Source organism: Sminthopsis crassicaudata, chromosome 6 (assembly GCF_048593235.1).
Source record: "Sminthopsis crassicaudata isolate SCR6 chromosome 6, ASM4859323v1, whole genome shotgun sequence".
In the NCBI taxonomy this organism is placed as follows: Eukaryota; Metazoa; Chordata; class Mammalia; order Dasyuromorphia; family Dasyuridae; genus Sminthopsis; species Sminthopsis crassicaudata.
Window position 1 is genome coordinate 242,031,514 of NC_133622.1, and position 18,365 is coordinate 242,049,878.

The following is an 18,365-nucleotide window of genomic DNA, read 5'->3' on the forward strand; positions in this document are numbered from 1 at the left end:
TTTATCTAGCTAAATTTACAATGTATATTTCTTTTATTGTAACATGTTTCCACAATGAACAATCCAAGGTAGCTAGAGAAGAAGTATATTGGTTACAAGTGCCAATCTTCTTGGCACCTATCATTCTAAGAGAACCTAGAACCCTCCATATACTATTTCATTACTACCATCCCCTATGTGTAATGCTTATGAATAGGGTAAATCTTAATTAATGGTCATTTTTGAACATATAAAATATTATATTTTTCCAACTTATCTGTCTTATTTTTCTAGCAAAAAGATGTCAGGTGAATGTTGCAATGGAAATGAGCTGATCAATATTACATTATTAAGTATGAAAGAAGAATAGAATCCAACAAATTAAAAGATACTAAAATAGACTAAAATCTGGTCATTATTTAATAAATCTCTAAATCTCAAATTTTAGGCATCAGTTAACTGGCGAGGTATTTTAGCTAAAACCTACAGTTGAAGTTATGTGATAGAGGAAATTAATTCTACCTAACAAATTTTATTGAGCAGTTACTATGTGGAAGACACAGTTCAAGAGATACAGAAGGGTATAAGACATGACTTTTGCACTTTAGATGCTTAGAACACAGTAGGAGACACAAAATATACATGTGGATAGGAACACTGCAGTTAAGCAGAGGCGATTTGCTAATTGATTAGTGTTTGGCTTAGATCCTGTAATATGGCCATTCAAAAAGCAAATTATTATAAAAGCTAATGATGGAGGGAAGACAGAAGAGCACAGGAAATACCCTGGCCTTTAAGAGTAAATGGATGTTATAGGATGAAGAGATTGGGGAAAGCTTTGTAATGGGAAAATAATTCTATGAGTAAAGGTAGGCAGACTGATATGCTCAGCACAAGAAGGAATTCATTGTTGGGATAAGTTATGGCTTTTAAAAAAATATTTTATATCTAATACAAAAACTAAAGTCCTCCTATTAGAAGATTGTCATTTTCTAAAAACAAAAAAAAATATTATTACGATGTTTGAAAAACATGATATATAAAATATGTCATATAAAATATACTAAAACTTAATATGTTGAATATGAGAGGAATATTTGTAGTCATAAGACCAAACCTTTTCTTCTCTGTTAAAAAGCATAAAAGTAAAGTGATTTGCTGGTTCTCAATTCATTTTTTTTTCTTTAGGCAGCAGACCCAATGGCAAAGGAAAATTTCACAGTTGTGGAAGAATTCATTCTCCTGGGATTTTCTGATCTTCCCAACCTCCAAGGGTTTCTCTTTGGTATTTTCTCTGTCATCTACCTAAGTATATTGATAGGAAATGGCCTCCTCATTGTCATAACCAAGATTGACCCAAATCTCCAAACACCAATGTATTTTTTCCTGGGGAACTTTTCCTTCTTGGAAATCTGTTACACATCAGTCACTCTGCCCAGAATGCTAGCAGATCTCTGGACCCAGAAGAGAACTATTTCATTTCTACAATGTGCTGTACAAACTTGTTTCCTTTATATTCTGGGAGCAGCGGAGTGTTTGCTCCTGGCAGTGATGGCATATGATCGTTATGTGGCCATCTGTAAGCCTCTCTACTATTCTCTCATCATGAATCACCGACTATGTATCCAAATGGTTGTGGTGTCCTGGGTTATTGGAGTCCCAATACTGGTAGAGGAGACCTATCTGATTTTCTGTCTGAATTTTTGTGGCCCTAACAAACTTAATCATATATTCTGTGAAGCTCCACCATTATTAGAGTTGGCCTGTGGAGACACATATAAGATTGTAGTCTCTGTCCAAGTTATTGCATTGCTATTTGTCATAACTCCCTTTCTGTTGATACTCACATCCTATGTCAAAATCATAACTACTATTATGAGATTGCCCTCAACCTCAGGGAGATCCAAAGCCTTTTCAACATGTTCCTCACATCTCATCGTGGTAGGCTTATTCTATGGGTCTGGAAGTATTGTGTATTTGCAGCCAAAATCTAGGCAATCAGCAGAATCAGGTAAAGTTCTTGCTCTTTTCTACACTACTGTGACCCCACTATTCAATCCTTTGATATATAGTCTGAGAAATAAGGATGTCATTGCTGCACTGAGAAAACTACTTCCTAAATGAATCAGGTCATGGGACCTTCAGTAAAATATATAAACTTTGGTTTTGTTTTATTCTATTTCGCAGTTCTTATGAAATATCACATTTGCTTGTTTTTACATTTCAGTGAAGTGGTACATAAATAGAAGCAGTCAAGAAATTCTATTTAAAAATACAGAAAAGATCTGCCTGAAGTTTCTACTTCCATTTTTTAGATTGTGAAAGAGCTGAACCAGAAAATTGTTATGGCTTAAATAGTTTCAAATATTAACAAACACTTTGAATACAATCATACCATGGTTTCTATCCATATCCTAATACTATGTGAACTCACCTCTTTTTTTAAATGTCAATTTAAATATGATTGAGAAGAGGGAGAGTGAGGAAAATGGAAAGAGAGAGAGAGAGAGATAGACAAAGAGAGAGAGAAACAAAAAGACAAAGAAACAGTGATTCAAATAGATATGTAGAGAGAAAGAATGGCAAGTAAATAAACAAAATTCAAAAAAACCTACACAGAAAATTGGATATAGAGAAAAAAAGTATACAATTAATTTGCTTTCAAGGGTAAATTAAAGTGTCTTTTAAAATTTCATTCTCCTTCATGTTAGCAAAATAACATTTTGATTATTAGATGAATTTTGCATTTTAGAAAAATGTACTGTGTATGTTTTTAAAAATTCTGAAATAATAGATTTTTCTACCTCCAAGTGCATTTAGGATATCTTGGCAGTCTATCACATAGAGAAGACATAAAGTTAATGAAGTAACTTCTTTTTTATATAAATATCAAGAAATATGTTTGGGACACTGGTTGTGCTCAATAGTATAGCTAGGTCTTTATTTTTATGATTCAAATTAATGGAATATTAAATGCATAATATAGTTTGGACTACAATTTTACTGAAAAATAAATTTTCCACAAGAATCGAGGGCAAGATTTTTTACAAAACATTTTAAAAACATGTCCCCTTTGCCATTACGGTAGAGTTAGCTGTTCATTCCATTCCAAAGCAGTTGATTCCTCTTTTGGATATTCAATTTATTATGAAACATTTTCTTTACATCAATATTAAAATTGTCTCTTTGTGGCTCTAAACTTTTTCTTATGCATCGTTCCCCCATGTGTCAAGTAGAAAGTGTAATACTATTCCCTCATATCAAGACTTTCAATTCACTTTTCCTTTTAGTCTTCTCTACATTAACCACTTAAGTTTAATAATCAAAACTGATGTAGTTTCTTGAAATTCTGAATTATCCTTTACACCTTCTTTTGGATGCTTATTAGATAATTAAATATTTTTTTCTCAAAAGTGAAATGCAGAATACATCAGCTTCCAGCAATGGTCTCACAGAGTATACTGAAAAATGAGTTGTCTAATTTTGGATTTTCTGACACATTTCATGCAGTCAAAAATTTAGTAGTTTTTATTGCTATTATATTTCTTTACTGATACTGATTTTGCATATAACAATCCACTCAGTTGTGTTTATCTCTATTTCTTAAAGTAAGTTGATATCTAGTCAAAGCTAGAAAAATCTTATCAATATTGTACTTAAAAGAGATACTTGAATGAAAGTACAAGATTTAAATATAGTCCTAAATTGCTTTTATCATTGGCCTAAGTTCTAGTTTGAATGTTGTTTTTTTTTTCTTTTTCAATCTGCTGATATAATCTTCTAAATTTTAGCCTTTTGATTATTCACTCATTTTGAACTAGAAGGTGATATGATTGGTATCCTTCAACATGTGAGATATTCTGTATAGTTTTGTTTTATTTAGGAATGTAATCAAAATAAAAAAAAAACATCTGTGCTTTTCATTTTGTCCTTAAATGTGTAAGATATTTTAGGAAAGATAAAATATCATTTCATAAATTCATTTTGGTACAATATTCTCCCTTTCAATGTCTCTCTGTCTCTAACTCTCTGCCCCTCTATCCCTTTCTATCTCTCTTTTTCTCTGGACAGTATGAAAATATTTTTGAAAATTCTTTAACAAAATTTTGTATTACATTTTGAATGGTGGAGGAAATTCACATGTTTAACAACAATGTATTTTCTCCATTGTCTTCTCATGGAGACTGCCACATTATTGTAATTTTGAAATTTACATTTTTGTAAGCTTTTTGTATATGAATTGAAATCTAAGTGCTTTTTCCCCCTTATTTCTGAGGGTTTTTTCCCCATCTATTGGTTGTTGAGTACGTGAATTTTATTTTGAGAATGACTTATAAGAATATTCATGCTTTTATTTCCCTAATCTAGGGCAGGAGATAATATCTAGTTTAATAATGCTTTTAAATATGTCATTTTGACTTTCATACAGTGTGTTCTTTTTGTACCAAGACTGGGGATATTTAATAGAATAATATAGTAACTCAGAAATTTCATTCTGGCATATAAATATTAAGAGAGATATGTTTTCAAAAATATCAAATATATATCCTAGGATCTGATATAGTTAATTTCAATCAAAACATAACCAACTCAATTTCTATCAAAGACAAGCAATTATGCATATAGTATCTTTGCATCCCAACTCTATTCCCACAGTCACTGCTCCAAGTCTATCTCCCCCAAATGTTGTCATTTATTGCTATCTACTGTACCTCATTGCATCTTCTTCAAATGTTTTCTCTATTGGCTTTATTCATTTCCACTGACCCTCCATAGAATTTTTTTTTCCTAAATGCTTTTTGTCAAGTTACTATCAGCATTTTATAATTTTAAGACTACTTATTCATTTAAAAAACATAAATTATGTACTACATTTTTCCTATAATCACTAATCCATTATTCTGCATTATGGAATATTATTATTCTTTAAGAAATGATGAGCAGTCAGGTTGAAAAAAACTTGTAAAGACATATCCACTGTTGTTGAGTGAAATGAGCAAAACCAAGAGCACATTGTATGGAATAACAGTGATATTATACGAACAATTTTAATTGACTGGTTATTCTGAACAAAAGGGTGATCCAAGACAATTCCAAAAGACTTGTTGTGAAAAATGCCATCCATATTCACAGAGAGAAATATGGAGTCTCAATGTAAATCCAAGCACACTATTTTCACATTTTAAAATTTGCTTTTTATCATTTTTTTCTTTCTCAGAACATTGCTTCAGAACGTTATAATTTGGAAATATATTTAATATGATGATTATATATGTATAGCTTATATTGGATGACTTTTTATCTTTCTAAAGGGCTTAGTGAGGGAAAAATTTGGAAATCAAAATCTTACAAAAATCACTGTTGAATATGATTAGATAAGGCTCTTTTCAACACTGAAGTGATTCAGGCCAATTCCAATAAACTTGTGATGGAGAGAACCATCTGCATCCAGAGAGAGGACTGGAGACTGAGTGTGGATCACAACATAGTATTTTCATCTTTTTAGTTGTATTTTTTTTCCTTTTTGAACTGGTTTCTCTTGTGCAGTATGATAAATGTTGAAATATGTATAGAAGAATTGAATGTGTTAAACATATATTGGATTACTTGCTGTCTAAAGGAGGTGGTGGGGGAAAGGGAGGGGGAAAATTTTGAACACAAGGTTTTGAAAGGGTGAATATTGAAAATTATCTTTGTATATATTTTTATTGTAGTAAATTCTTTACAAGAATTTTGAAAATAAAAAACTATTACTAAAAAATAAAACAAATTCACAACCTGTGCATTAAACAAATCAATGTTGAAAATTGTCTTTTAATGTAAGTGGGGAAAATACTATTAAATGTAAAAAAAAATCTTGAGATCTTGGCTAGACTCTGTCAATCATTTATCCTTTTACAACAGAAATAGTCCCAGTGTAAGATCAGAATAGTTATATTCTGAGTCACTATACAGATTAAAATAAACTGTACATGGAATCAAAAGGTTTAGACCTGAGAGGAAATGGAGAAATGAACAAATGAATGAAGAAATGAAGGGAAAAGCATATATTTAGTGCTTAGTATTTGGTAATTACTGTGATATGTATTGGGCATATAAATTAAAAAAAAAAAAAAAGAGGAGAGAGTCCTTACTCTCTTACAGCTCACAATATAATTGGAGAGAGAAACACACACACACACAGAGGCAAAAAGACAGATCTAGAGATAAAGAGACAGAGAGAGACAAAGACAGAAAGAAAGAGATAGAGACAGACACAGAGACAGAGACTGAGGCAGTGAAACAGAGAGTGACTAGCAAAAGTTTATTAATAAAATGTAATTCCCTTTCTTTTGTTTATTTTCATTGAATAAACTCCCTCTATGAACATCAGAAAGGTTTGTCCTGCTAATATATAATATTGGGCAAAACTTTTGAACTCATAGAATGTCCATGAGGCAGAGTCCAATTTCTGTGGATTAAAGGAGGCCAGATTGATAAAAAGATATTAATCAGCATGCTAAGGAATCTGTTCTTATTAATTACAAATTCAGGTGCCTAGGAAAGAAATTCCAATATTTATAACTTTTCAGGAGCATTTAGAGCATATAGCCCATCAAAAAATTTTTTTTGTGATAAATAGAATAGATCAAAACAATATGAGTTAATAGAAGAAAGGATAGAGAATAGGAAGAATAGTCAAATAAGGAAAGTGTGAGTATCTGGATGCAAATGATAGAGCTTATGAGACTAAAATATTTAAAAGTTATTATATTTGTAAGAGTAATCTTTATAATGCAACTGCAGAGATTCTTCTATGAGTGTAAGAAATTACAATAATAGATGAGACTATCTGCTTTAAGAGAAGACAGCTAGAAGGCTCAGTGGATAGAGCATTCTTTTTCGATTTAGGAAAATTTATTTTCATGAGTTGAAATTAATAACTGGACACTTACTAGCTGTGTGATTCAAAAGTCACTTAACCTGTTGATTAAGTTTCTCATCTATGAAATTAATTGGAAAAGGAAATGACAAACTATTCCACAATCTCTGCCCAGAAAAAACAAACAAACAGACAAACAAACTAAATGGGGTCATGAAAAATAGATATGATTGAAAAGAACTAACGAGAACACCATCTGCTTTAATACTTCCTTGCAAAGGGGTTGGAAACTTGATTGGGTGAGTGAGAGGTTCCTATATTATTAGTCCATCAAAAATTAGTGAAATTATTTTGATCTTATTTTTCTTTCAGTAGTTTCTGATATTCTACTTACTATAAATTTATTTCTGACAACTAATTTTCTTTCAACGACCATTTAGCATTTATTATTTTAAAATATATAATTTTAATTTTAGTCCCCCGAGTTGCTCTTATCCTTGGATCATGTCATCTCAATGAGTGTGCTCTCTTTGTCACATCCAGATTCTCTCAATCCAGTATTTTGATAGAACTGAGTTTTATTTAATATTAGAACAAATTTTGTTTGTTTTTCTATCATTGTTTATGAATTGATTTTAGGTGTACAGACAGGAATGCTATCTTGTTGAAAAACTGTGTCTAATTCTTAGAAAATATGTGAATCTGTATATATCAATTAACTTCTTTGCTTCTTCTATAAAATTATGATTTATATTAATAATTATTATATATACTATTATTTTATTATAATTAATGACTATGCACCAGTAATTTATTAATAATTAATTTATATTTATATTTATTCTATAACATATTTTATATCACATGTTTATATCACAATTATTATCTGTATTATATTACATTACTTAGAATATGTATTATATTACTACATTCCATAATTTATTAACATAAGAATATTTTTGGGAATAAAAACCTACGATATGTCATTATTTTACAGATCTTAAGGAATTTTGAAAATGTTGACTATTACCAATCTTCTATGCCAATAAATACAAACTCCTCTTTTTTTCCTCCTCCTTTAGTCGTCTCAATCCCTCAACTTCCCAAAACTGACCTCTTAACTTTTACTAGCTTGTTGATTTGTTCAATGTTTCTATATGAACAAAAAGTTTCAATTATGAGTTATCTGAAGTTCCTGGAAAATAAGGAATTGACCAAAAAATGATAGAGCTTTAAGTGTTGCTCCAATTCTTTTGGAGACACTGAATTAAAATTTTCAGGTGACAGAAGAATGGGAGAAAATCATGGGCCAAAAAGGGTAGTCTGAAAAGTATAAAGCAATAAAGTTGGAACAATGTATAGTGTATATATACATATGTGTGTGTATGTGTGTGTGTGTGTATATCATAAGGTTATAGTTGCCATTGTCAGAAATTACCATCTTACAAAACAGAATTAGTGTAATGTTAAATGGTGTTCCTTTCACCATTGATGTGAATGAAAATGGTTTTCATAATTTTTACTAGATGATATTATCCAGTTCCATGTTTTCGTGTAAATCCTGAAGAAAAAATAGTTATAGCATTTTAGCATCATTCTTGGCATATTGGAAACACTACATATTTGCTACTTGATTGATTCTATTCTTTTCCAAAAATACAGAATGTCTTCATATAGCACAGAATGTTGTGGGGAGAGAATATAGCATAATATATTAAACAGAGGAGGAATTAATCTTATCTTCCTTCTTTGCTGAGGGGGAGAAAAGAGGACCCAAGAAGGAAAAGAGTTATCTCACTTTGGAGTGATTATTATTAGCAGCAAAATAAAGAAGTAATGACAGGGTGTAGTGTCAGTTCTGGTAGAATTCATTCTACTGGGATTTTCCATTTGGTTTTAAGATTTTCTTAGTCAAGTACCAAAGTATACTAATAAAAAATGTCTTTTCATTTTCATAATTAAGACTGACCCACATCTCCAAACTAATATGTAATTTTCCTTCAGACTTTTCCTTCTTGAAAATTTATCTATCACTCTCCCCAGAATACTGACAGATTATTGGTCCCAGAAGAGAACTATTTCATTTTTTGACTGTTCTGTGTAAACTAGATTTCCTCATATTTTCAGTAGTGCAGCATACTTGCCCTTGGCTGTGATAGATTATGACCATTATGTTATGATCCCTAAACTTCTGATCATGAATCACAAGATATGTATAAACTAGTTGTGGCTTATTGGGTAATTGGAATCCTAGTACTTACAAAAGAGACACACCAGATTTTCTGTCTGAATAGCACAAGTCCCATTTTATAATAGCAAAATTCAGGTTCAGAGATGAATAGATATTTTACAATATTTAAGCATGTAAGAAGTTCAGAATGGAAGATGAAATATGGTCTCATGGCTCAAAATCCCATATTTTTGTCTTACGTAACACTTTCTCATTAAGATGTGTCCAAGTTATTGGACTTTGAGCTAGAATATCTTCCTTCTCATTAAAATGTGATAAGTAGCATGGGAGGGGTGATGTCCCAATAGTGCTAAGAGAGGTAGGAACTATTTCTACTTATATAAAGTGACTTTGATGAAAAGATCATTTTGAGTAGAGAAGTTGATCATTTTTCCAGGCTATGACTTCAATTTGTCAAGCAAAGCATAGTAATAATGATAAGAATGAATTTAAATCCTTACCCTGAAAAAAAATACAGAACTTTGAACAAATCATTCAAATTGTTTGAATTTCAGTCTCTTACTCTACACAATGGAAACACCAGTAGTACTTCCATTGAATGTGGATGTGAGGTTTAGATAAAATAATTCATGTTAACATCTTTGCAATCGTTAAAAAACTCAAGATTGCCACTTATATAATTACATTATTTTAACATATTCATCAGGGAAATAAGTATGATCCAAGAGTTCTCTTATAGTTCTGATTTTTATGACCCCACTAAAAGATAAAGACAAAGAAAAGGGAATGTCCAAGGTGTGGAAAGTTGTTTATTTATTTTATTTTATTTTTTTATATAGAATATCATGTTCCATCTTCCTATCCAATAAATAGGAAGGGATTCTTTACTACAAGACACAAAAGTAGCCAAATAAATAAATCTCTGGTTCTTATTTATAAATACTTTTATATTTCCAGGGGGGTATACATTAAAAAAAATCACAGTAATTTCCATAATATTTTTAAAATTAAAAAAAAAAAACAAGTGTTGGATCAACCATACATGATCACATATCCAGTATTCCGGAACTCTATTCCTTCCAGATTCCATTGCTAAAAGCAGAAAAGCAGGCTTTGCAATCTGTTCTCCAAGAAAAATATTTTTTTTCTAATAATTAGTCTTAGCCGAGCTTCCTCTTGTGGAGTCCATTTAAACTATTTGAGCATGATTTAACTTTATTTTTTTTCTTTACAATTCATAAAAAAAAAAAAAAAAAAAAAAAAAAAAAAACTTCCAAATATCATTTTTTTTCTGAAATTATTTTTAACCACAACCACTAAAATCCAATATCAATATGTGTCCAATAATTCATTGACGAATACCCATTTTTGTTCCAGGTTGTGAATATGTTTTGTGCTTCCAAAAACAGTGCTGTGAATATTTTGGTATTTATGGGATCTTTCTTTCTCATTGATTTCCTTCCAGTATATGTTACAGTAATCAGACTGCTGATCCAAAGGGAATAAATCGGTTAGTGATTTTTCTTGTAAAATGCCAAATGAATTTTCTAAAATGTTGGATCAATTAATACCTTCATTCCAAGGATAACACAATTCTTATTTCTTAATGAAACCCCAAACATGACTATAACTGTTTTATTTTTGTTTAATTTTCTTTTTTTTTTCTTTTCTTCCTTTTTTTTTTTAATTAACCAATTGACTGGATATAGTGTCAAAATGCATGTTGATTTTCATTTTGTGGCATAAAATAATTCAAGAAAAATTTAAATGAAAACTGCATTGATATGTTCATCTATTAACTATATGGGATTTAAATATAATACCTAAAGACAGTTAGGAAGCATAATGGATAAAACATTGTGCCTGCCGTCAGGAAAACCGATTTCTAATTTGACTTCAGAAATCATTATCAAATAAAAAAGAAAGAAAAAGAAACTATTATCTATGTGACTCTAAGTTGATCAAAGAATTTCTGTTTGCTTACGTTCCTTCGGCTAGAAAAATGGACAAAGTAATAGTACCTACATTTCAGGCTTCTTGTGAGTTACAAGTGAGATAAAATGTTTTAAAGCCCATAACATAGTGGCTGGCAAATAATATATGCTATAAAATGCAATAAACTTTTTAATTATTACCATTAAAATTAATAATATTATATTTCTAAATCTAGTTTATGTATATGCATATGCATACAAGCATAAATACAGATATGTGTATGTGTTCATATATGTATATATTCAAAATAGAACTTTTATCAGAAACTTTTTTAGACCTTTTCCCCAAATGGACATTTTTCTCATTGCATTAAAATTACTTATTCCCTAACTACATAAAATGAAATTGTTTAATGTTTATGATCAGGTCTACTTCTTACTTGAGTAGATATCTTAGATGTTGGCAAGAATACTAATCTTAAAATTACTTTGAACCTGTGTTCAAAGACTGCTTCTAACATTTATTAACTATGTGAACCTTGCTAAATCACTTAACTTTTGATTACCTCAGTTTTCTAATTAGTGTGAAATCATGTTCAACTCAGCAATAGTTTATATAAGCTTTTCCAGTTCTTTCTGAAATCATCCTGCTGATATTTTTTTTACAGAAGAATAATATTCCATTACATTCATATACCATAACTTATTCAGCTAATAGGCATTCACTCTGTTTTCAGTTCCTTGCCACTACAAAAGGGCTACTACAAACATTTTTGCGCTCATGGGTTCTTTTCCCTTTTTTTATAATCTCTTTGGAATATGAACCCAGTGGAGACACTGCTGGATCAAAGGATACATACAGCTTGATAACCTTTTGATCATCTATTATAAAATACTGAACAATACTTTTGATTTGATAGTGTTCCCTTGAGGGAAAGGCCAGTGATTTCAGATCAAAGGTAGAAGTCCAGTTTGAAAAGAAATACTTTAATTGGCATATTCAAAAACCTGTTCTTATTAATATCAAATTCAGATGTTTTGGTTACTGATTTCATGTGTGGTATAACTTTACAGGACCCTTTAGAGTGCACAGCTGAAAAACACATTTTTTGTGCCAAATTAGGATAAATAAAGAAACAATTTCTCAGAAGATGGAGGAGTAGAGAAAAGGAAAATCAACCTTTTGAAGACAAGTAACTTTACTTATGAAATTAGGAAAACATACTGTTAATACATACACCAAACTGTTATGTTAATCTATTTAATACTGGTCCTAGTTTCTGATTTGATCTTATAGTGGGATGATGTCATGTTGATGAGTGTGCTTCAAGGATCACTAGGCCAACAAAAAGTCAAAAGGAGGCATTTTTCTGTCCTAATCCTACTTAAGAGGTCCAAAGGAGAAGTCTATAACACTTGGATTAACACAAACCTGGAGCATCAATAGTGGGCCTTGGAATGAAGCACTCAACAGCAATGGCAGCAGAAGCAGTAACAACACCTTCAGGAGTTTTCAGCCTAGAGATGGTAAGTAGACCAAATATATGGATAGAATGAAATCATGGGGTATTTTTGTTGTTGTTGTTGTTGGTACTGGGTGCAAATGGTGTTGTTATGCAAATTTATTGTCCATTAAAAGTAGGGAAGAGAGGAGTGCTACTGTCTTTCACAAAGGACCAGGTTATCTGATAGTACTTTCAATCTAAGAGGAACATTTAGGCCTTATCACAGAGATCCCTTTATAAATGAAAATCAAAGCACATAAAAGGAAAATAAAGACAAAGGCTCCTTTAGAATTATATTACCTTGGAAACAAGTTTTTTTGATTTGAATAACTCTAGTATTATCTCTGAAAACAGTTGCACAAAAGACCCTGAAACATGGAACAATGTCTTGTCAAACCCCAGAAGAGAAAAAAAACAAAACAAAACAAAACAAAAAAAAAAAAACTTTAACATAAAGAGCAAAGTACAAAAATAATTTAGAAAAAATGAGGAAACAACAAAATAATAACTGAATATAAAACGTCTTCCCTCCTTGAAAGTAGGAAAAAACAAAATGTAAAGTCAGAAGTCAGTAATATGAAAACAGCTACAAGCAAAGTTGAAAAGAAAATTTTGAAACTATGACCAGAAAATAATCTCAGAAACAAAGAAAGAGTTAGAGTATAAAGAAAACATTCAAAATTGATTCAAGAAAATTTTATAAAAGACCATTACTAGCTTGGAAAGGAGGTACAAAAAAGCCTGAAAAAAATATGCATTATAAAAAAGCAGAATTGATCAAATGGGGAAAAAAATGGAAACTTTCATGAAGAAAAAAATTATAATTGGGAATATGGAAGGCGATAACTCTATGAGTCTTTAAGTACTAATAAATCTAAAGAAAGAAAAGAAAATATGAAATATCTCCTTGCAAAAAATCTTGGAAAATATTTTCATGGTATATAATTTAAGAATTATTGGGCTACCTGAAAGCCATAATAAAAAAAAAATGAGAGCCTACATTTCATCCAATAATAAAGTGTAACTGATATCTTAGATTCAAAAGGTATAACAGAAATTGAAAGAATCCTCCAGGCACCTCCTGAAAGTTATCACACAATTAAAATTCTCAAGAATAGTATAGCCAAATTTCAGAGTCCCAAGATCAAGGAGAAAATAATACAAGTTGATATAAAGACACAACATAAATATTGTGGAGTAATAGGATCACACAAGACTTAGAAGCTCCCAATATAAATGAGTGGACGGTTTGGAATATGATACTCCTGAAAAGAAAGAAGCTTAAACTACAAGCAAACATAAAGTACTAGGCAAAACTTAATATTTTAAGGGTAAATTGGAATTTAGCAAAATAATAGACGTCTGAGCATTCCTGATTTTAAAAAGTATAGAAAGAGATGCAAAATTTGATATTCAAACAGAAGATTCAAGGAAATATAAAGCTGTGCATATGAAAGTTGTCATATAGGACTCACTGGAGTTCAACTCTTGACATTTCTTTATAACTTTATAACTGTAACTCAAAAAAGCTTCATCATTCTTGGCATTTAGAAGGTATCTACATAGGCAGAAGACACTAGTGCGAATCTGTAATGGTGGTTTCTCTCCAAGAAGAGAATGTGGGAATGAGAAAGGGGGATGCAATTAAAGAATGGGCTAGAGAGAAAAAAGAAAGATTTTTTTTCATAAAGACATATGCAAGGAAGAGTTATTAGAATAAATGAGGAAATCAGGACAAATAAGGCAATGTTTGAACCTCACTCTCATATTTGGGATAAAAATAAACCTAAAGAGTTGAAATGAAAGGCTGGAGAAGTGTCTAAGGTACTTCAGCTGAAGTAAAGAGGCCAGGGAGACAGTCATGATGTCAAACAAAGAAAAAGAAGCAATAGAACTAATTAAAAGAGATAATCAAGTAAATTACATTTCATTAAAAGGCAATAAAGACAATAGAATAATATCAAAAACTGCCTGGCATGCTTTTCTGTTAAGTGTATAATTTCTCAAATATTATCAAATTGAGATAAATGTGTAAAAATAAGAGCCATTCTATAACTGATATATGGTATAGTTAGATAGGTAGACAGATACATTACATATAGATAGATAGATAGATAGATAGATAGATAGATAGATAGATAGATAGATAGATATAGATGTCTATATCTATCTATCTATCTATATATATATGTATGTATAGTTTTCAGAGGAAATTAAATATGTCTATAGTCATTGAAAAATTCAATAAAACCTTGTTGATTAGAGAAAGACAATTCAAAACAACTCTGAGGTACCTCCCCATACCTTTCAGAAATGATGAATGCCAGGGGAGATGAAGGAAAATATTAATAAAATATTAATAAATTAGTAAAATTAATAAACTAATAAAACATTGGTAAAAACTAATTAATAGAATAGTGACATTGTCCACACATTCTGTATAACAATCTGAAACTATAGGTTAATTATAACTAAACTATAGCTTGATGGGCTAAAAGAATAGGAATATCCTTCAATCTAGCAATATATATCACAGTAATCAAAGGAAAAGGAAAAATACCTATATGGACAAAAATATTTATAACAGCTTTTTTTCTGGTGACAAAGCATTAAAATATATTTCATCAGTTGTGAAATGGCAGAATAAGTTGTATCATATGACTGAGATAGAATAATATTGTTCTAAAAGAAATATGAGAAAGAGACAGAGACAGAGGCAGAGATAGAGATAGAAAGGAGATAAGGAAGGGACTGGCAAATTTGTGCTCTAGGATCAGTTCTGTTTATGAAAAGAAACTTTAGTCTTTCCCTTAATATTATAAATGAGGAAAATAAGGCACAGAGATGGTAACTGACTTTCAAATGCAAACATACATATTTAGGTTCAGTGATGAAATTTGAACTTATCTTCTGCATACAGAACTACTATTTTTTCCATTGCACCAAGCTAACACATTGAACAATCCAAAATGGCTACAAGGACAATGTGTTGGATTTGAGACCATTCTTTAAAAAAGATAAGGAAAAAAATGCTTTGGTTCACTTTGCTGCTCTCAATACTCCATCAGCAATATCAATTCTCCTGGCAACTACAATCTTTATCCATACAAAAACAAACAAACCAACAAGTCAATGAACAAAAACATTCTCCTACTTCCTGATTTCTCCTACCTCTCAGGTACAACAGGTCAAGTAATGTTCTATTCCAGTTCATGCTCAAGTTTAACTCTTTGATTGATTATAACTTACCTATATGTTTGTCTCATTCTTCTAGTGAATGATTCTCAAATATCCTGCTTTCAGAATGATCAACTCTAAAGTGTGAAAAGGAGAAAATGGCTTGATGAATGAAAAGGAATTAAAGGTGAGATAATTTGCTACTACCACTTGCTGATTTTCTAAATTTGAAATTTTTGCTTCAGTTAGCAGAAATATTTTTGGTGTTATACTTATTTCTAAATTAATATCATTAGAGCTATCTGCTATACTTAAACATTTAAATACTTTCATCCTGTTTTCAGTTAAAATAGATAAAATTACAAAATGCATATTTATTAACATTAAGATGTTAGGAATCTAATACCAAGTTATTAATAAGCAGTATCTTGTGAAGATTCAGTTTTCCTAAATGCCATATTTTAAAAACTCAGTTTTTCTTAAGATTACGGATTACTGATATTTAAATTACATAGACTCTCCTACACTTGGGTCAGAACTCACCCAATCATGAAATTAATTTTTATAAGGTAAAGAATCCCATAGTATCTGAGTCAAGCTTGGTTGGAGACAGCTCATTTGTTTAGACAACCCAAGACAGGGAGTGGTCTTATATGGAGATATTTTCTATATCCAGAGATAAGATAGCATGAGGATGGTGTGACTTCAACCATTTTTGGAAGGATATGTCAACTATGGGTCTGTCATCAAGATTGCCTTTGATTTAAGAGAGATTGTCAAATGATCATATTTTATTAATAAGCTGTTGACATAATTAAAATGATTAAATTAACTAGAAACCATGTCTCTCCAACATATTTCAATGTCTTACAAGCATAGCATCATATGGAAAAGATAATAAAGGTTAAATAATAGGTGTTTGCTACCTGACAACTATCTCGTATAAATCTTGTGATGTAGTAATTAAAGGAGAAATTAATTATTGCCTAAAGATTATAAAACAAAACTACATAGTGGAATGAAGACAAATAACATTGACCTTGAAAAATGGCAGAATTATAATAATTTTATTTTCTATGCAATATCTTATATGAGGACTAAGACTGCTGTTGTTAGGCAAACAACATGAAATAAAACAGAAAATTTAAGTGTGTTGCAAAATTTTATTCCTATTGAAACAGGATTTTGAGGAAAATTTTGCATAAGAATGATGGTTATAGAACTTTCTAAGTGCTTGACATAGATTAAAGAGCAAAATCACCAATTATATATGTTGGAATTCAAACAGGAATTGAAAAAATGTAATACTGAAGGTTGGAGTTGATGATAGAAACATGAAATTACCTCTAGGAGAAATATAACAAATCTTCAAATTCAACTTTTGCTATTGGAAGAGTGAAACTGAGGACCAGAAAACAAGAGTGAGCTTTATTCTGAATTCATCATTTTGACAGGCAGAAGAAAGACCTAATGGTAAGAAAAAATTTCACAAATGTGATGGAATTTATTCTCCTGGGATTTTCTGACCTTCCCAATCTACAAGGATTTCTCTTTGGGATATTCTCTGTCATCTACCTAAGTATACTGGTAGGAAATGGCCTCCTCATTGTTATAACCAAGATTGATTCAACTCTTCAAACTCCTATGTATTTTTTCTTGGGGCAATTTTCTTTCTTGGAAATCTGTTACACATCTGTCACTCTCCCCAGAATGCTGGTAGATCTCTACTCCCAGAAAAGAACCATTTCATTACTAGCTTGTGCTGTACAAACTTGTTTCCTTTATATTCTGGGAGGGGCAGAATGCTTGCTCCTGACTGTGATGGCTTATGACCGTTATGTGGCTATTTGTAAGCCTCTCTACTATCCTGTCATCATGAATCACAAAGTATGTGTTCAACTGGTTATGGTTTCCTGGATGACGGGGGTTCCATTTTTGATAGAGGAGACATACCAAATTTTCTCTCTAAACTTTTGTGGTCCCAACAAAATCAATCACATTTTCTGTGATGCCCCACCTTTATTCCAATTGGCCTGTGGGGAAACATATAAGATAGAGGTTTCTGTCCATGTTATTGCTCTATTATTTGGCATAATTCCTTTTCTATTGATACTTACTTCTTATGTCAAAATCATAACCACTATCTTGAAACTGCCTTCAACCTCAGGAAGATCAAAAGCCTTTTCCACTTGTTCATCTCACCTTATAGTTGTTGTCTTATTTTATGGGTCTGCATGCATTGTGTATTTGCAGCCAAAATCCACACAATCAGCAGGATCAGGAAAATTCCTTGCTCTTTTCTATACTATTATAACACCAATGTTTAATCCCTTTATATACAGTCTGAGAAATAAGGATGTGATTGCTGCACTGAGAAAACTACTTCCTAAATAAATTAAATTGTGGAGCAATTAGCCAAATTTATAAGCTTTACTTTTCTTTTCTTCCACATTTCCTGATATATATGGCAGACAAAGACAGAGACAGACAGAGGCAGAGACAGAGATATACACGCACAGATGTAAATTTAATACATTTGATGAAACTAAAGATTCACCTAGCTTTACACTTTTTCATGGAATTTGCAGTCAACTAAACAATTCAGTTTTTCTCCCTCCTTTTCTCTTTCCCTTTCTTATCTATATATGTGTATAAATACACCCATACATGTAAACATACACTTCTATACAATGTATATGTATATTTGAGTAAATATG

The 18,365-nt window shown here is 31.0% G+C and overlaps 2 protein-coding genes across 2 annotated transcripts; both read left to right on the forward strand.

Moving 5' to 3' along the window:
• The first annotated feature begins 1,179 nt into the window (after positions 1–1,179).
• On the forward strand, positions 1,180–2,103 carry LOC141546934 (olfactory receptor 10AG1-like). Its single transcript, XM_074275128.1, has one exon. The coding sequence runs from the start codon at positions 1,180–1,182 to the stop codon at positions 2,101–2,103; it is 924 nt and encodes a 307-aa protein (XP_074131229.1).
• Positions 2,104–17,118: 15,015 nt separating this feature from the next.
• Positions 17,119–18,042, forward strand: LOC141546947 (olfactory receptor 10AG1-like). Its single transcript, XM_074275145.1, has one exon. The coding sequence runs from the start codon at positions 17,119–17,121 to the stop codon at positions 18,040–18,042; it is 924 nt and encodes a 307-aa protein (XP_074131246.1).
• The last annotated feature ends 323 nt before the right edge of the window (positions 18,043–18,365 follow it).